At 40.6% G+C, this 20,347-nt stretch overlaps 2 protein-coding genes and 2 long non-coding RNA genes across 5 annotated transcripts in view; 2 read left to right on the plus strand and 2 right to left on the minus strand.

The window, feature by feature from the left end:
- The window catches only part of LOC145449520 (tRNA (cytosine(72)-C(5))-methyltransferase NSUN6-like), a 264,578-nt gene that overhangs the window by 233,871 nt on the left and 10,360 nt on the right, over positions 1–20,347 (plus strand). The gene's annotated exons all lie outside the window — the stretch shown is intronic.
- Positions 1–20,347, minus strand: part of LOC145449535 (uncharacterized) — a 109,989-nt gene that overhangs the window by 84,748 nt on the left and 4,894 nt on the right. The window lies entirely within an intron of this gene.
- On the minus strand, positions 9,077–18,916 carry LOC145450098 (D-lactate dehydrogenase, mitochondrial-like). 2 transcript variants are annotated; one of them, XM_080328581.1, is made up of 12 exons: positions 18,695–18,916; positions 17,884–18,002; positions 16,142–16,283; positions 15,962–16,068; positions 15,806–15,907; positions 14,446–14,538; positions 14,276–14,381; positions 14,123–14,216; positions 12,361–12,489; positions 12,155–12,282; positions 10,977–11,179; positions 9,077–9,753 (listed from the first exon to the last, which is right to left on the minus strand). In XM_080328581.1, the coding sequence occupies exons 1-12, from the start codon at positions 18,821–18,823 to the stop codon at positions 9,591–9,593; spliced, it is 1,515 nt and encodes a 504-aa protein (XP_080184707.1). In that variant the 5' UTR covers positions 18,824–18,916; the 3' UTR covers positions 9,077–9,590. The 2 variants fall into 2 exon arrangements, with proteins under 2 accessions (XP_080184707.1, XP_080184706.1); XM_080328580.1 differs by having other exon boundaries at positions 17,884–18,017.
- LOC145450099 (uncharacterized) lies at positions 11,011–17,289 on the plus strand. The gene is made up of 2 exons (XR_013918422.1): positions 11,011–11,139; positions 15,825–17,289. It is a non-coding gene; the product is annotated as an uncharacterized LOC145450099 (long non-coding RNA).

Genomic DNA, 20,347 nt, shown 5'->3' on the forward strand with positions numbered 1-20,347 from the left:
AGTCACAGGAATTGATTGTATCATTGGATTGAATATTCTGACATCGCAACTTCAGTAGTTTTGGTACAAGACATACAAAGTACATCATGCATATTGAAAAATCTTTCTTCACTTCTCTGTAGTACCCCATTCACCAATGAATTGTTCGATGCTGGCCCAGAATGATTATAATATTCCCCACAATAGTATCACTAAAGTCCCAATCACACAGTGCGGGGATCTGATCATTGTGTTTCGCGACGCGAATGGAGCAGCGCACGAAAATAATCTATATACTTGAAGGAGTTTTTGCGCTTATGATCTACCAGGGCCGTAACTGCCGCATCCACACCCCCAATTGGAGGAACTCGAAGAGGCCCAAGATTATTTCGTTGGTCGTTTGTTGGAGGATATTTATTCAACTTGAATTTTTTTCGCGCTTCGCGCGATTTTATATCCCGGAAGATCGAGATTTAAATATCATCAGTTAGAGAAAAATGCGCATATTTTAGAGAAATAGGCATATCGGCGCTGTCCATGACCAGTGACCACGCATTAAACAGGATTATGACTATAAGATATCAGGTGGGCCAGCACAGCACATTTTTAAACCGGAAAATGGGCCACGGCCAAGAAAGGGCTGAGAACCCCTGGCCTAGACAATCAGTCACTCATTTCGAGATTGGTTCCTCGGTTTACGCTCGTAGTTACCGACGCGGACCAAAGTGGGTTGCTGGCGTGGTGACGGAAATACTGGGACGTGTTGTGTACATAATAAAAACAGATCATGGGTATTGGAGAAGGCACAAAAACCAACTCCAACCACGCTTGATTTCAGCGGGCAATAATACAGCCGCACAGGAAGTTGCTCGACCTCGGCAATCGCAAGCTGAGCAACCATTGGTTAGTAATAGGGCACAACGTCCTGCAGCTAGTCCTGCTCGTACGTCTGATAGACGTTATATCCCGTTAGAATTAGAATGCAAACTGAGTTCTATCGGCCAACGTGAATCACCTTGTACCCTTCAACTTACAGGGGAGGACTGTTGTGTTCGTGCATTTTACGTTGGAATCGTTTATCTCTTATTTGTCTAGTAGTAGTAGTAGTAATTACCGCCAATCATTATTTCCTCGTGTGTCGTGCTTCGTATTTATACCCTGTGTTCTGTTGTCTCGTGGTCTTTCGTTTACCTGTACTCTGGATAATAAATATGTAATGAAGACCCCGGCGGGAGGCAGCCCTAACCTAAGAGAGGGCCGCCAAACGCCGGCGGATACGGAGAGCCGTATAAAAAAAAAAAAAAAAAAAATCGTGTCGCTGCCTTAAAGTTATTCTGCTGATAATATACTGATTTCGTATTGCAACCTCTTCGCATGAGTTATTGTTCAAACAAGATCAAGAACATAACAGTGTTTCTCAGCGCAAGCGTGTCGAAATCGACGTCGTAAACGAGGTTGCTCCGATTGTCTGATTACTAATCGCTAGGGCAAGTTTTTGTTGCAGTTAAATCCGTGGAAAGTTGCATTCATTTTTGACAAAAGTTGCAGTAAAAAGTTGCATTTATTTTTTCACAAAAGTTGCACTAAAAAACCACATTTTGCTCGGTTGACCAAAAAAAGGTCAACTTTCCGGCTCAGCTCCCGAAATATTTTACCAAAATCAAAAATACATTCATGAAAAATCGAAAAAGTTGCAAAATGTTGCAAAAAGTTGCATGAAAAAAATGGACAAAAGTTGCAAAATGTTGCACTATAAGATTCCTTCAAACAGCTTAATCCTTTGTAATTGCAGAGACTGAACGATTGAGGGCGGAAAATGATAGGCTGCGAAGAAACTTTTGATATTGCAAGTATGCCAGTGCCACAGATGTCACATGCATTACTATTACCATGGTTATAGAGTGTGAATATTTCAACATTGTGCAGACATGGGGTAATCGTGATTAGTAATCGTAATCGATTACGACGATTACAGCATTTTCAAGTAATCGTAATCGCAATCGATTACATTCGAAAAAACTCCGAAGTAATCGTAATCGTAATCGACTACTTCCCATATCTAATCGATTTTTCTGTGAAAGAACGATTACTTTTTATTTGTGCAAGGACTATATGCAGTGGTGGCCTTACGAACGAGGGGGCCCTGGGCGAGACTTACCGGGGGGGGGCCTATAGGTATCTAACCGTGACTTCTGGGGGGCTCCGCCCCAAGACCCCCCTTTCCCGCGGTAAGATTTGGCCAGGTGCTGGATTCGGCTATGTCTATTATTGCATGGGTGTGGCATGCGCTGACTGTAAAATCCCTCCAAGGATAGACTACATCAAGACTAAGTAATTCTACCGCATGCAGAGACGTGATGATCATCGGGATACGGGACCTTTCTAACAAATGCAGAGATTTTATGATGATTGACACATCCGTACGGAATCATATTCTTGCTTGGCACACGGATTTCCATGTTTATTCGTTATTATCCTTAAAAAAGCGCATAATCCGAATAGGGGGGGGCCTTCGACCAGGGGGGGGGGGGGGGCCGGGCGACCGCCCACCTCGCCCACCCCAAAAGCCACCACTGACTATATGACATAAACTAAACATTCGTGAACAAGGAAAAGATATTATACCAGGTTCGTGATAGCTAGATAGCACAAACGTACGATTTTCAAATGCCACTGTTCATTATTACGTCAGAAGCAGCCTATTAACTTTGCGCGTCATTGTGTAAGAAGTAGCCACAGTAAATAGATATTCGATGTACGTAGGCTACTACGTACATTAGTGTGATTGTAAGAACACCCGCCGTGCTGTATATCAGGTTATCAACACGTTCCACACGCCACTACCTCACAGCAGTATAATTTATCTCCGCTCTGTCCAGTTTAAAAGAGTGACTTGAGTGTTGAAGTTGATATTTGGTTATACTTATTATTAGTTAAACGCAGTTTGACCGTTGCTGCTTGGCGAGCAGTAGGCCTATCCAGTACGCACGTATACCGGACAAAGATTTGAACTCGTCAAATATAACATTCCGGTTTCCACAACGAAGCAGTAAAAATCAACAGCTGGTGCTATATATATCATAACCGAGCCGTGTTTACCGTTTCTCGTAACGGCAGCTTGCAGTACAATATCTGTATTAAAGTTGAAGGCAGAATTTTATGTTCGCTTCGTCTTATCATATGACTCTACTTGAGACGGGCGCCTATCGTTATTTCATAATTTTTTATTCAACATTGGGACCTGCCGCCATGGCCATGGGCTTATATATCATGTTAGCGTGGGGTGTAGCTCGAACCAGGACCAATTCGTCCCCCAGCCCAAACGTTGGTCTTTAGGCCCCATAGGGTGCTAATCTCAAGATGAAGACTGAGTTTCGTCAATAAATTTAGCCTAGTAATTGCAACCTACTAATAATTTTTAATCATCTCTCTCTCAGCCCCCCGATGGTCAGATATACATGTAGAGTTTATTTGTTTGAGGTAATTATGGTGTTTGTCGACTACAACGGTCATTTGCACCAGGTCGATTTTCTGCATTTTTGATTCCGTATCTGCCGACTTGTAGCACGGGTTATTTCTAAGCTTTTTGTAAGACACCGCTTACGTGGATGAGGCGGCGAGGAGGAGCTTAGATAAACCTCCAACACTTAGGTAGGAATTCTGAAGTCGACCTCGCTCAGACTCGAACCCGCAACCGTGGATTATACCACTGCGCTATCTCGCCACACAATTACTTACCTGTAGAGCTGGGGGAACGTAATTCATAGTTATGACCTCTGGTTTCTTGTTTAAATTACTTTGGTGTATGTTCCTAATTCGTGACCTCCGGTTTGTTACATAATCAAAAGATATTGTAGAGGCTCAAACGTAGCAGACTAAAAGAAAAACTTTCGTGAGACGCACAAACAAATTGTCATGTCTTTATATCGGACTGCATGTCTAGCAACTCAAGTTGTAAATTACTATAGGGTCAGCGGCCACATTAACTACAATAGGACTTGGAAACATTTTTATCATGGGTGAAAAAGCATTCATTCCGTCAATGCGGCCGTTGAACTTAACGATCAAGGCAAATAATACATTGGTTTGCTGGCAGATAGCGTTGCAAAACGTGTTGTAACACCACTTTCACTAAGGTCTGGTTATAGTAGGGTTACCATACGTCCTCTTTTAAGACACCAAAGGAATTGATCTTCACCCTTAATTATAAACTACAGATTCCAAACCAAGCAAGTGAAATTTTTGAATATCAATTTTTTTTCGTTATAGATTGATTTTCTATTATTTTTGTTGGATTTCCCAACGTCAATGGGAGCCGCAAGTATAGGCTAGCTGAGAGCCGCATGCAGCTCTCGGACCCGCGGTTGGGAATCATTGATCTAGAGAGGATTTTCATATTAATTAGATCTCTCGAAAATACTCTATAACTTATGTTGGTTTAGGAAATACTTTTTGAGTTCCCTTCGAGCTCGCTCTTCATCCTATTGGGAAATTCGGGGTGCGGCAGTTATGTCCCTGGCAAGAATGCAAATCGTTGGGCGCGATAAATTGACCTCTATGAAAATGGGCAATGGGTACATTATGGCGTAGCAAATAAATGACGCATCTTTTTTTAAAGGGAGTTTGTTATCTCATTAGGCCTTTTCACCGCAATCCATATATTGTCTTCCAACATGACTTCAAAATGCAAAATAAATGTAATCGTGAGTAATCGTGATTACTTTTCCAATGTATTAATCGTAATCGTAATCGACTACTTCCTGATTTTGCTGTAATCGTAATCGCGTCATTCAGAAGTAATCGTAATCGCAATCGATTACATTCATGAAGTAATCACCCCATGTCTGACATTGTGTGCATAGCTGTGTAGACTGGTGCATAATTACGTTGACCAAGGTGCCTTTTTCAGTAAAGTGGCCTTCCTGCCTTCAATTTCCGTATATACCTTCTTAGTTAGCTTGCCTGCTTGTTTGTTACTCCTTTTTCAATAAAATCTTTGATGAAGTCAGCATTTTTGATTTGATTTTGTTTCATTGCTTCAGAGAATCGTATATTTTGAAAGGCTGGCTGGGCCAGAGACCCAGACTCGATTAATCTAATCCGCAGTGATACTGCAACGATTCAAGATAATTACGTTCCTGGGAGTAGAAGTATAGCTAACCAAAGTATTAGAGGTTTAGCTGTCTGGCTACCTAGCCTGGAATCCTCTGTTCGCCTGGTGAGATCACGCAATCACGCAGATATTACACAAGACGTACGAATATATTTCAAACGCTGATACAAGTAGGTTTAGCAAATGATTCTAGCTGATTCTCTCGAATCAGGGTTTATGCTAGAGCAGGGGTTCTCAACTTCGCTTGTGTAACGGGCCGCATTTTAGCAGCAGAAGACGCTGCGGGCCGCAGAAAAATATTTACATGTATTTGTGGGCTACTGTCAAATTTAGGCTAAAGTAGCCTATATTTACTAGTCGTATACGGCCATGTAGTAGGCTACGTTTTTATGCATTCTAAAGCAATAATGGACAACGTTCGTGAGTTTGCAGCTGCTGCTTGTTGTGAGACTATGTATCTTCTTGCGACGCAAGTGAATCCCTTCATGGAGCGTGCATTGCATTCGATACCAAGTCGGTATATTCAACTTCAAACCCTTCCACCAGAGAACCGAACTCTCTGTTTCAATGCGTGAGAGAGCATTTATGAAATTACTGTAACTTTTGTGTTACGGAGGCCATTATCACATTGAGCTCTGAGTGATATGAGAAGACATCTGGTGATCGGGGCCATTTCTGAGCAAACCAATCAACCCCTTTTCTTTCCTGCGAAGCCTGCGGCGCTGCAGCAATAATTACAGTAGACAGCTTTGTCAAGTTGATATTTTTGCTGTTCCCCTCCCCACGTTTGCCCTGCCTGAATTTCCTCTGCATATAGGCCTATACGTCTACTCTGATAAAATTTAACCAGATAATTAGTTATGCAATATCGGTGGATTCGTCCGAGGTTGGGTTAAAGTAGTCTACGCGGCAACATGTTTCAGAACATGCGATAAAAGGTCGATTGACATTGATGTTTCTCGTCTGGTTACGATTGAATCAGACGACTGTATCTTTGCAATTCGTCGGGTGATGTTGTCCTTGCTACCAAGTTCCGGAAACAGCAAATATTTGCACAGAATGTTAAGGTTTTATTGAAATAACACCTTCTATAGCAGATTTCTTGGGTTTAGCGATATTCCAATCAATTTTGAACGATGCGTCTGTAACGTCGTCGGCAATCTCAACAACCGTTCGCAGTGAGTCAACACTCTTTAAAAGTGTAGGCCTACTACGTTGCGGAATTCTCTTGAACTAGAGTCCAGTCGAATACCGATTCAAAACAATAACAATCTGAATGCGAGCATATATCAAGAAACGAGAACACATTAAAGCAGTGGTTCTCAAACTATTTTACACGCCCCCGTTTTTGATAGGGAAAATTTAGTGCCACCTTATCGTCATATAACAAAATGCAACCAGGATAGAGAGAGATGCTTTGACGACTGAGTTGCGATAAGGCCGTGAGGTCATCTAGTCTGCGCCCCCGTTTTTTCTCCTCCATGCTATCCGTGATTGCAGAGCGCCTAGCACAGGGGTGGGCAAACTACGGCCCGCGGGCCGCATGCGGCCCGCAACACCGTTTTGTGCGGCCCGCGAGAGTCTAAAGAAACTTATTAAAAATATTGATAAAATGCTTACTAAAAATCGAATTAATGCAACTTTTTATTAGTATATTTCAACATGATGATTCTAAGGCAGTGATTCTCAAACTGGGGGCTCGCCTCCCTCCCCCCAACCTTGGGGGCGTGAAAGCATCTGAAGGGGGCCGCGAAGCTGAGCTCAAATGGATTTTTTTTTCGCACTCTGCGCGATTTACATCTAATCAACAGTTATTGCTTTGTATTCAGTATGAATTTCATATTCAAAAATCTCTCATCCACAGTCGTCATCTTTCATGCCGTCAAACTATCCGATTATTTCTCTGTATGCGTAGAATTAGGGTATTTATATTTTATCTACCCATAGTAGAAGCGTGTTTGTTGCTAACATGGTTATGATGCTGTCAGCATTATGTGTCCTGGAACTAAACCAAAAGTTGAATTAGTAAATCTATGAACAGTTCGCTGCTCATAGATTTAAATTTCAATCCTGTTCTAGGAATCGGGACAACCGACTTTCATCACTATAGTTTTGACACATTGGTTATTGAGGTCGATCAGATTATACAATCTCGCCACTGTTTCTGACGCGTGTACGATATCATCAAAGTAATGCTTGGTTTGTTTTAAATAAGCATATATATAAGACCCATGTCCTTCCTATATGATCAAATACCAAGATTGCGTTTTGGTGCGGCCCGCGAATGGATTCAGATGTTGAATGCGGCCCGCGAGCTCAAAAGTTTGCCCACCCCTGGCCTAGCAGGAGAGCTGCGGATACCAATTTTCGAGTCGTTGGTATGACCCGGCCGGGATCGATCCCACGACCTACCGATCGAGAAGCCGGACGCACAACCATTGCACTATCTCGCTCGGGATGCTAGCAACACAAACGGCTAGTTGGATGGCATGGAAGGTCATATAGCTGTTGATGAGAGAAGTAACTAATAGGAATCGGAGACAAATTGCGCACAGCGCAAAATTTTTTTCAGTTGACCGCAGCTTCGCGCCCACACCTTCAGATGCTTTCAGGCCCCCAAGAGGACGCGTCCTCCAGTTTGAGAACCACTGCTTTCAATAATGAGTAATCGAACGAAAGAGAGACGGTGCGATAAAAGAGCTAAGTATCTAAATTAATTTGTAAAAATACCGTGTAAATGCGTTTATAATGAAAGATGTCGCGGGCCACTAAATAAACGTCTGCGGGCCGCGGGTTGAGAAACCCTGTGCTAGAGGTAAATTACTCCTGGACAGAGAACGCCACTATAATATACGAGATATACATTTCATGGTTGGCCGATAATAGGGATCGCCTGCACCGTCTCTTCATTTGAAAATGAAAATGGATTAGTTTAATAAGTGGAAAAGTCAATTACACAACCATGAAACCACAACATCCATTTAGGATGTTGATTCCAATAAGAATACGGAAAGGGTCATGCATCAGGTATCTTCACCGTCCCTAATAGAAGGCACTTGAATAGTCAAATTATTCAACGACCCTTGTAGTGACTAAACAAAATTACACGGTAGCCTATATCAAAACGATTTGACAAGGAATTTAAGCTTAAAATATGATTATACAAAAGCGTAATGCTTGAACGCGAAGTTTTCTACAGCTTTTATAATGCACAAGTCAGCGTTAGCCTAACGAAAACACAACACAATTCCAGCCTAACAAATACAAGATTAACACAATAACTGAACAATGACAAGGGATTAATCTTAAAAATATTTTTCTTCACTTTGACGTTGCACTAGTAAGGTTTTAATAATGGGTCTAGCTGATTCTCTCGAATCAGGGTTTTATACTAGAGGTAATAAATTACTATAGGACAGGATGTCTCTCGGTTGCCAGAGAACGGCACTATAATATGCGAGATATGCATTTCATGGTTGGCCGATAACAGGGATAACAGTGAAGTTCAGCAACAAAAGGTTTCACACTAAAACTAAATGAATAACTGATAAGCGAATGCAGCAATGCAAAAGGCATTCACTGGTACAAGAATGTTGAAGGGAATGTTGTGACTAGATCTCAATTTGCAGTCGATTTATTGCAGTAATAATATGTTATCTAGTTATTTCTATGCAATCATATCTGAATGAATGATTTATATAGAGTACGAGTGAGCAAAATTATGGATTCCTCGAGTTATCAATTGTTTCGTATTATACTCAAATTGGCTTCTAAGATCCTTTTTGTTGAAGACGAGGATCATCTCAACTTGATATTCATTTAAGAAAAAAGAAATTTCAGATATTGCTAAGCTAAGCATCAGAAAACGTCTCAAGCCTGAAGCAAATTGGGTTACAGCAATTTCATATGCGTCTTTTATCCAAATCAGGAGATCGCACCTAGCGCCTGCTAACTGGGGCTTCAACCAAAGCATCACCACTTCACTTGTGCTCGAGAAAAAGTTAATTGCTCCTCTTGTAATACAAAATTTGCTACAACAAAATACTGTTAACTGAAAACATGCAAGTAGAAGAGACGTAGAGAAACGAGTAGGCTATGTTGCATTGCCACAACCATGCTTGGAAATGTCTGGACTTTATTATGCTTGTTGGGCTGTCGCACGTACTGAACATAAATAGATAATGCAGGACAGTAGTAAAATATTTCTGAAATATTATCCTTCCATAGATTACATATACTTTGCCACCTTTTTCATTTTATAGACATAAGTCAATTCATGTTAGCCTTAGTAACCATTCAATAAGACGATGCAAATCTTTCGAGGATGATATTTAGAACATTGTAAGAGTTAGGTATCATTTATATTCTATACAAAGATCACAATCGTCACACTTGATAAAAATGCCATTACATACGATATAATGCAGAACTGTGATTGCACTCGGCTACATTCCATGACTCCTCAATATAGACTTCAGGTGGAGTTGTACACAGCCGTTCACAATACTTTGTCAGGGTTCATTAGATTCTTAGGATCTATCATTCTCTTTATTGATCTCATGACATCCAATGCTTCGTCCATCTCTTCAATAAGCAGCTCTTTCTTACCCAGCCCAATGCCATGTTCGCCGGTGCTTGTTCCGTCTAGTGCAAGTGCTTTCCTAGAATTGAAACAAGGTGAAGTGAACCGCGTTTGTAATATCGGGACGTGGGATATTCATGCAGCTGTTACATTTTAAAAGACTTCAGTTCTACATCGAGTCACGTATAAATAGTTGGAATGAGGTAACAAGCAGGATGCCTAAATGGTGAACTTGCCACCAAAATGAGTATGGGGTACAAAACACAAAAATCAGATCGTGCTACCAATACTTCACGTGACCAAAGTGACTGGAACCCAGGGTTGTAACAAACTAACAATTCAATTTTACTTTTTTAGTTTTGAGGCATTTTCAATTCACTAAGTCAGGGTTCAAAGTTCCGAGTCACTGTGTTGAGACTCGAGTACAAGTTGTTATTGTTGTTCTTTTTGATATTCCTTGTGCTTCGAATACAATGGTCATTCTACACCAGGCCGATATTCTTCATTATAATTCCGTAGCCTATTTACCGACGTGTAGCACGACCCACTTGTCAAGGAGAAGCCTAGATAGACCTTCAACACTTAGGTAGGAATTCTGGAGTCGAACTCACAACCCATTCCCATTGGTGTTGCAACTGCATGTGTGACATATCACTGCGCCATCTCTTCACTCGAGTACAAGTCATTGTGTTCCCTGTTCATTTTAGAGTTCAAGTCCAGTTCAACTCACATTTTGCCAACTCTTGACGTTTTGTAGAATGCCCCACACTCATAATACAGTAAATTTTCTTATTTTACACAATTACTGGCCCAATTTTACAAATACTGGTACTGATAAACGAAATTCGAATAATGTTGTAGGTTACTATTCTTCAAAGTTACAACGAAATGAATGTCTTGACCGTCCGAGTCTCGAGTGATGTGCAATGACTCGCGTGAAAGTCGAGTCAATACACAAATGGACTCAAGTCGAGTCATTTTCCATATTAAAGGAAATGACACGAGTCAAGTTGAGTCACAAAAAAAAACGTAAGTCAAGTCATTACAACCCTGCTGGAACCTACAATTGTCCATCAAGGTATAGTGATGGGTTTGACGCCAGAGTTGAATTAGAGGGTTTTTATTTATCATCTTGACTTTACTTCAGCAATGAGCTGATGTAAGTTGTTCAATTTTCAATATTAATCAAGCATGATGCATGAAAGCAATGATCAAGATATTCAGTATGCGTGATCGCTTGGTAGAAGAGAAATATCTAATACAGTATCAGTAGCAGTACTAAACTACCACACACATACATACCGAGCTATCTTAACTGCCACATCCTTGGTTTTCTGTAACTCTGCAGGGTCTGATGGATCAAAGGTGAACATACAATGGAAGTTACCGTCACCAACATGACCCAAAATTCCACAAGGCAAGGCGGATTCATCAGCTACTTGTCGGGCGTATGTGATCGCTTCTGGTAAATGTGAAATAGGAACGCAGACATCCGTTGTGTAGGCCTGGGTTGAAAATATTGGACATTGCAGAAACGCGCCGATCTCTCGATCACAGTAACATTATCGAGGTTGGGGATCCTCTCCTGCTCCACATACAGTATTGATGCATCTGTGTATTCACAGGTTTTAATCTATTCATACCGGCAGGCGCATTGTAGCCTAGATAAGCAAAATTTAGCCGGATGAAATCTACACCTGGATATGTCAGCCCATAGGATATAGCGATAGTCAACAGCCGCCAGGGTTGTAATCAAGTCACAAGTCATCCTTACTGTTATAGTTTTGAATCGAGTCAAGTCGAGTCATTTTTAATTCACCACAGAGTCCAAGTCATTATTTTTAGTTTTCAGTTCAACTGACTGTTTTCAAATCTGCTCAAGTGATATAGAATGGCTCGCATTCATAATATAGTAAAGTTCCTCACTCTTAACAGTTTCTGGCCCTATTTCCCAAGTATCAGTACTGATAAACGAAGCAGAAATAATTTGGTGCCTTTACTATTCTTCGAAGTTACAATGAAATGTCTGTCTTGGCCCCTAGTCTCGAGTCATGCACAATAACTTGAGTGCAAGTCGAGTCAAAACAAAAATTGACTCGAGTCAAGTCATTTTACGCATTTCAAATATATGACTGAGTCAAGTCATAACCAAAAAATCGTGACTCGAGTCATTACAACACTGATCTGCTGTATTCACTGGTTCCTCTATTCATGCAGGCAGGCGCATTGCAGATAAGTAAAATTGACCACGATGAAATCTACATCTGTTGGGTATGCCGGGATCTATCAATAGTCAACAGCCGCTTTGCAAATCAATGTATAATGAACTCTCAATTGATACTCAAAGCATCACAAGACATGCTGAGGCCGAGATATCTCCAGTCAAATTTATGTATATTCTTGACGTATCAATATATTGCCTGTCTGCAAGTTATAGAGGTCCTGACTAAAGCAAGACGAATGATATTCATGATACTCACTTTTTTGCCTGGAGATTGGGCCATATGTGCATAGTGCATGTCATGACGGGCCTGCCATACCTTGTTCCTCGCTTTTTGGGTTGCTGCCCAACTGAAATTCGATCCGTTGTTTGACTTTACCATTTCCTCTGAATAGAAACGCATGTTCATGATTATACAATGACGCATGACAGAAGCATGCGAGATAGAAAGGGGAAAGAACTGACCAACAATATCGACCTGTTCCCTTGTCGCATTTTCAGATCCATGAAATTCTAAGAAAAGGCTGTGCGAGACAGGATTTGTGAGATTGCTGAACTTATTTGTGGCGTCGACAGACTTCTCGTCCATATATTCTGAAATAAATGATGTCACTCTTTTTAAATTCACGCCTTGTTACATCAGGATTTAAATTCATAGGTGGTCAACGGAGAAGTAGTACTACATTTGCAGGGTACAGATGTAGGTCTCTTCTACTTTCACTATAAAGTGAAGTGGTTACGATTATAGACTATTTCTACTTGTTTGGTTTCTGAAGTCACTTTTAACTTTCAGATTTTGTCAAAGAGAAAGTACCATTCCGATAAATTTGCATCACTTTCATGAGAAAAAAGGCCATGAAAACTGGGTGGAACAGATGCTATATGACAGGGGGACATAATATATATTCGAAAATTGCACCTACTTTCATCACCATTAGTAATTCTTTGTTAATAGCAATATAAATTTGCAACCAGCTAGATTTTAGGGATAGAGGCATAGTTATACTATAGAACTTTGCATCCCTATGAGTGCTATTTTTTCATTCAAATATATTATTCATTCATGAATCATTTTTTACGGGCTGCCATGGCGAACCCAAATGTAGTCAAAATAAAATGCATGAAATTGACAGAAAATATATATATTGCGAGAATCAAATTGTAGAAAAAAAATGTATGCCACATTGCATGGAAATTTGTTTATTTGTAACATTTAAATTCACAATCAATTCACAAAAGGTTTCTTTGTTTCTCTTCGGGTGTTCTTCTTCGTTCGTTCCGTAGTTTCGATTCGTCGTTTCGTTCGTCATTCTTTCGTCGTCCTTGTCTCACTTTTTTTGTGTTCATCGTTCTCGTCCTACTTTCGTCTCCGTCTGTCGTCTTTCGTCCAAGTACTTCTTCGCGTCTTCGATATTGGTCAGTCTTTGTCTTTTTTTCCTTATTCAGATGTGCTCCTCTTGCGAGAAGCACAACTCGTTCTTGAATAGTTGCTCTTCATTTGAATTCACAAATAATCTTATTCTTTTTATTAGTTTTTTTTAGTATTTTCAGTGTGAGCATTTTTTCTGTTGTTTTACTCGACATTCCGCATTGATTGTATTTATCAAGGCCTAATTTAGTTTTAATCAGTTCCATTTTTATAATAAACCATGGAATCATGAATCACGGAATCATGAATCACGGAAGAGAGACATGAAAAAAAGAATAAGTAAATACAGTCGTGACTACGGTCACCTCAATTATACTCAGAAAATATAACTGGAACAATACCCGCCACATACGGTGGCGGGTACAGGATTTAACATACACCATACACCGGCCTACTACTACATCATTTTCTTTGGCGCCCATAAAGCGTCCCAGGGCCAACATCAGCCATTGATCTGTTTAAAGTGAGCCTCAAAGATTCATGGAGCAGTTTCAATCGTACACTGGAGAACAAACTACACCTATTGGATGGTCTCTATAATTAACCAAAGATTGTTCATGTCAAAAAATTATTTTCCAAATCATGGAGCGTCAGTCAGTCATTCACAACAAGATGTGATTCCTTGAAACAAATGCTGGCCCGTTATTACTACGTTTAGAAGATATGAATGTGACAGATTTCCAGAGTCTATTGATCCCTGCTCAGGCAATAACTTATAATATTGAAATATACAAGTTTGGCATAATATGAGAACCCAACAAACTAGGTTACGGAATAGCGGTTGAATAGTCCACATACCAATCCTCGCAATAGGAATTCCCGATCGGATGGTGTTGACAGCGCATGTAACAGAATCTTCGACAGTTGGAAAAAAGCATACAGCAGATAATATCTTAACAAGAGATAAACCTTGGGTCGTGCAATATTTCGAACTCATTTGTTCTTCAGTACCGATTCGGGTACAGCCTGCAATTTCAAAGTTGCTGAAGTGATAATTCCCAGTGTGCCTTCGGATCCCACAAACAAATTTGTCAGATTGTAACCAGCGGAACTTTTCCTGCAAGATTTGGATTGAATACTATGAAACACAATACCTTCATGCAACTTGAAATAACATTTACTTGGCACGTCGATTCGGACCCGCAGTGTTGATAATCTTCCCGTCAGGAAGTACCACTTCTAAATTGATTACATTTCCTTTCATGTTGCCATATCTATAAAAATATCGTTTAAAAGTACTTCTCAGCGTATATAGTCCTCTGCATTAATTACCGATGACAGGGGCTCAATTCCAGCAGCACCTTTATTTGCTAACAAAGGAATTGCCAAAAGCTTAATTATTATATAATACAATTATAAACCACTAAAACAGTAGCTCTAACAACAATAGACTTTGGCATATTTCTATACACTCTTTGCTGTAGTCGTGAGGCGGCGTTGGCCCTGTGTATGCGTTGTGAGGAATACTAAAGATTTAGTGGTAATAAACGTTAATGTTGCAATTTGGGTCATTATTATTAAATCACGCCATTCCGGTTTCTTTGGAGGCTGTGAAGCTATCGACTCGGAAGTTATACAGTAGTGAGATCACAGATATTTGACGTCGAAGTCACTTTATAGGACTACAGAGAGTTTCAGCATGCTTTTCTCGGTAGTATGTCTGATAAATCGAAAATTGAATCGAAAATTTAATTCCGAGTCACGAGTCATTTCATATTTGTGATATGTCGAGTCCAAATCAATTCATTTAAGTACAGTTATTCGAGACAAGTCACGTCAATCGGAAAACGTAACTCGAGTCAAGTCATGACTCAAATCATCCCAACACTGCGTGACAGTGGCGGAGTCAGATGACTACGGCAGGGTTGTTCCAAGTCACAGGGTTCCGAGTCACAAGTCAATCTTTGTTTTATAGTTCTGACTCGGGTCAAGTCCGGTCATTTTCAATTCACCACCGAGTCAAGTTCGAGTCCCAATCAGTTACCAAATGGTTGAGTCCGAGTCTAAGTCATAGTGTTATTGTTCATTATCGAGTTCAAATCAGGCTCAACCGATTTTTTTAAACTCTTGTGATACCGAAGGTCTCGCATTTACAAAATGCTCATTTTTCTCACTCATAAGATGTTTATACACATAGTTAAAACACAGTTCCTGAGCCTATTTTAAAAGTATCGGTCCTGACACACGAGATTGAATCCGTTCATGTAAAATGTCTCGAGTACAAGTCGAGTCAATACACAAAGTGACTCGAGTCATTTCGCATTTTTACGAACATCACTCGAGTCAAGTTGAGTTCATGAAAAATTGAGACACGAGTCATTACGACCATGGACTACAGCACAGTCAAGCTCAGTGACAGCAAATTTTGACTTTCCAGAATTACGTCTGTAAGTCTTTTCATATCATAAATCATAAGCCTGAACATTTCTTCTGGCCTTGACTCAAATCATTGCCACACCGCTGTATGCTAATAGATGTTACCTTACAGTATTCGTTCCAGATGCACCGGTTGCAGCCATCCCGCATAATGATGCGTCCGATCCAGGATCAACGGGAAACCACACTCCATAATCTTTAAGATGTCTAAACTTTAAAGTTTGTGAAATCATGCTCAAGGTAACATCTTAGCCACTCAACTTGTTTAGAGCCTTCCACGTGACACCAGGTTGGACAGTAACGTCAAAATCCTCGATGTGACATCTGGTTATTTGTTTCATGTTTGTCACATTGATGCACACAGCATTCTTTTGAGGCAAAGATTTAGTGTTACTTCCCTGACAATGCCACGAACCATTTCTTTTGTTCAAATAGGCTCACCTGAGTTGATGTTACTCCCCCTTCGACGCCAGTTCCTGTCCCATAGGGCACCATGGCTATGTTTTCATCATAACACAAACGAACGACTTCGCTGACCTGTTGCGTAGTGCTTGGCCACACAACAACCGCTGGCAACTGTCTCCTACAATCAGATTGGATTCTGGTTGATTTCCCGCAGTGGGTATATAGTAGTGTTAAGAGTTTGAGCCAGAGTGCAATTTATTGCAGAATGACGGTAGCAGTGTGTTAAGTGCATGTCATGTGATCAGACTTTCTAGATTGTCATTGTCCGAGTTACTTGAGCAAAAACAAGAAGACTAGAGATTGTCTAAGGCGGTGGCTCCCAAACTTTTAGACCTTGCGGACCGGAAAAACTTCAAAACAAATATTGCGGACCAGTGGACCTTCAAAATCAAAATTAACCTTAAATTTAATTGCCAAAAATGTATAGAAACCAAATGTAACATCGGAAACTTCATTTAATATTGCCTTTTTTATATTTGATATTTACAGGGTTAGATTGAAGTTTATGCCAGGTGAAGCTAGCGTAGTCTTGTTGAAGACCACTAACTTGACTGTGATTGCACGCTTTCCTTTGAAAAATAATCCTACTTTGCTGTTTTCATTTTTCTCTTTTATACTTAAATGTGCCGCTTAATTTCAGTGTAGGAATTCATGGAAGTTTATCTAGAAAGCTCTGTAGCTTTCACATATAACTTGTCCGGAATGAGTTTCATGCAACAATTGTATCATTTTGATGTACGCCCTTCGCCAAAGAACTGAATGAACTATACTACAATACCATGCTGAAAAATACGCTCTAAACATTTCAAGTAACTTAAATTCGATGTTTTATTTAGCTATAATTATTGGACGATCTTCGTACTTCGAGTCCAAGTCGGCCAGCAGAGGGTCGAGTCCGAGTCATAGTGCTTTGACTCGAATCCGAGTCCAAGTCACTATGCCCAGTGCCCACTGTTCAGTATAGGAAGCGTGTGTCGTCTGATAACATGCTAGAGTTGTAGCCTGATTTCCACGTAATGTGTGGTTGGGTAGAAAATACGTTACTCGCAGTGGTAGACGCTCGTTCCTTGCGTTAGTCCTTGATGTGACAACTTCAACGTGAATGCAACGACAGTATTGCCTCAGATAGATATATTGGTCGAATATGTATGGAATATACAGTAGGATATCGCAAATGAGTTTGCGTATAATTATTCAAATGCACGGGCTGATAAATGGTCAGTCACGTGGTACGAGAAGAAAGACATAAATCACGTGATATACAGATATGAGAGAGAGGCAGGGATCTACATCAGTTTTCCGTTCAATACTGTTCAATCCATTTTCTTAAACTCTGCTTGAGTGTATAGAATTGCACGAATTCATAATATAGTAATTTTCCTCAGTCTTAACAGTTTCTGGTCCTATTTTCAAAGTACCAGAACTGATAGACGAAATAACAATAATGAGGTGACTTACTATTCTTCGAAGTTACACTGAAATGTCTGTCTTGGCCATCCTAGTCTCGAGTCAATGACTTGGTTCGAGTCATGACTCGAGTACAAGTCTAGTCAATACAAAAATTGACTTGAGTCGAGTCATTTAACGTATTTGAAGAAATGACTCGACTCGAGTCAAGTCGAGTCACCGAAAACTCTCGAGTCGCGTCATGATTCGAGTCATTGCAATCCTGATTGCAAACCTATCGATAAGCTTGTAAGTTATTAATGTTGTCAAACCTGTGATACGATTCATCATGAGAGTGCTGTTCGAGGGTGGAAGAAGCTGTGCTGACATTTTGTGATCCCACAACAGCACCCATTCTGTCAATCATGTTTTGAAAGTTTTTTGTCAAACTCTGAAACGAAGCAATCTGGAATTAGATCGGCGTAATATTAAAGATGAGACCACTGTGATTCTATCAGAATTTTTGGTGTAAATCGATGATCGCGCGAATCGTGGAAATATACTCGGGTGTCATTATTACGTTATATGCTTTGGAAATTGCACGGACTTACACAGGGAGCGTCTTGCCAGACTATTTCTTTCCAATATATTCAACGTCAAATGCGTATGCACGACTGTTTTCGGATGTAATTCCAGGTATTAGGACGAAAGAACAATTTAACGAAGACGAATAGATACCTACTACACAACAATTTGACTGAAAATTTTGCAGAGGACTCGTCAGAAATGTGTCGATGATAACACTCAACAGACCATGTCTATCGACGATCATTGGTAAGAAGTATGTTTCGGAGAGTGCAGAAATGGTTTATATAGCTCAGTGGGTTTGACCCCCGCGGCTGCTACGAAGAATCATCATTTTCCCGAATATATGTTCGCAATGAATAGTAGAACACATTTTTAACGAATTAGGCTTTGGAATGGACATACATCTCACTATAGTATCGAATTGAAATTAGTCATTTTTGAAATTTCCGTACCCGTAACACAAGTATGGCCCCGAAGGATTATTTTGGTCTCCATAGAATTGACCAGACTAGTACAACCCATTTCAAAAAGAATTAGGCTTCGGACACTACATACTTCAGACTTTGGATGATTCTTGGCTCTTTCGGAGTTCAAAAACGTTTGACTTGGATCTTCAACGTCGTGGGATAGCCAGAGTAAATCGCTCTGTGCTAGAGAACTGGCTTCTTTGCCTTCAACATCCATAATTTTATCCTATTTCGCAGGATTATTGACAAGATTCACACGAAACGCCAGTTATCTGAACGAGGTAAATTTTAATCAGAGTAGGCCTATATATAGCAAGTACCAACCCCTGAATTATACCCGACAATAGACCGTAATAATTCTGTAACACGTCTACAGTATACATAATGAACTTGTCGGGACTTTGCAGCTGTCAAGTATATTCTATATTCTATGGCAGGGGTCGCCAGCTCAAAATAGGTCGCGGGCCACTTTTCCAAATTCCTGGAGGCCGCGGGCCGCATGACATCAATATCGATATAAAAGTAGGCAACGCAGTTCAACAACCACGTCTGATAACTCTAGGTTATTACAACGCTGTGCTTTCTAACATAGGCGACGGTTATAGTCACCACAAAAGAACTAATATTTTATTGAACAAACACAAATACAACAAAAGGTATCATGATCATCAATGTCATTATATTTTGGACTATGAGCTAGCTGTACACGATACCTGACAATGACAACACTCTTTAGCCGCTAAAACAGGGGTGGCCAACATTTTTGTAATTCACGGCCGCATTTCGCGTACTCATGTAGCCTGCGGCCGCATACCGGTGGTTAGTCGTGATAAACTAGCTGGGGCCAAATACCCACGTTATCATGTCCATGTCCATTGCCGGTACACTCCGAACTAATCTATATGCACATATCGGCTTACTATGCGCACCAAATCGTTAGTAGTTATGTTGTAAAGAGCCACAGAGAACCAATCTGTAGTCGCGCGAAGCGCGAAAAATTTTCCATGTTCCTGAGTGAATTTCGTCAATAAATATTAGTATAGTTTCACATATTACTATAAAATATTTATCCTTTCTCGGCCAATGTGATCAGATTCCCAGATACAGCTGATGCAGGGGGTATCTGCGAAAACTTAGGGTTGTTATTACAAGTGTCGGCAGCCGCATAATTTTCCTTCTACTGCTGCAGATTGGCCACCCATGGATTGAAGAATCAATATTGGGGTTAGCTATACACGGTAGGCCTACTTGCTAGACAACTATCTCCTCGTAAAGCATGGTCTTTTGGAGCGCCCGAAGTCGTTTTGCAGGCGTCTCGGTCTTGGCAGTGGTGGGCCATTGCACGTCAAGGCAATATGCCCATTCGTACCAGCAAATTCTTCATCCATGGAATGATATAACCATGCCGAAGCCGTATCAACTAGTGAGTAATAGTGATAGTGGACACATAGAATGGCTCACAACAACAACATTATGTTTCAACTGAAATCAATTCTAGCGTTTCAACATGATTTACTAAACGTTTTTCTGAATTTTTTTCAAATCAGGTCGCGGGCCGCAAAATAGGACCTCGCGGGCCGCATGCGGGCCGCGGGCCGCGTGTTGGAGACCCCTGTTCTATGGAATATGATCGGGGCTGACTGCAATTTCCTTCAGCAAAGAGATAGCGTAGTAGTGACGATAAGCGCCTACGAATCGGGTGGCCCGGTTCGATTCCTGTTGGAGGTTTATCTGTGCTCCT

Source organism: Botryllus schlosseri, chromosome 11 (assembly GCF_051294905.1).
Source record: "Botryllus schlosseri isolate E-star chromosome 11, Bs_hap1, whole genome shotgun sequence".
Taxonomy (NCBI): domain Eukaryota; kingdom Metazoa; phylum Chordata; class Ascidiacea; order Stolidobranchia; family Styelidae; genus Botryllus; species Botryllus schlosseri.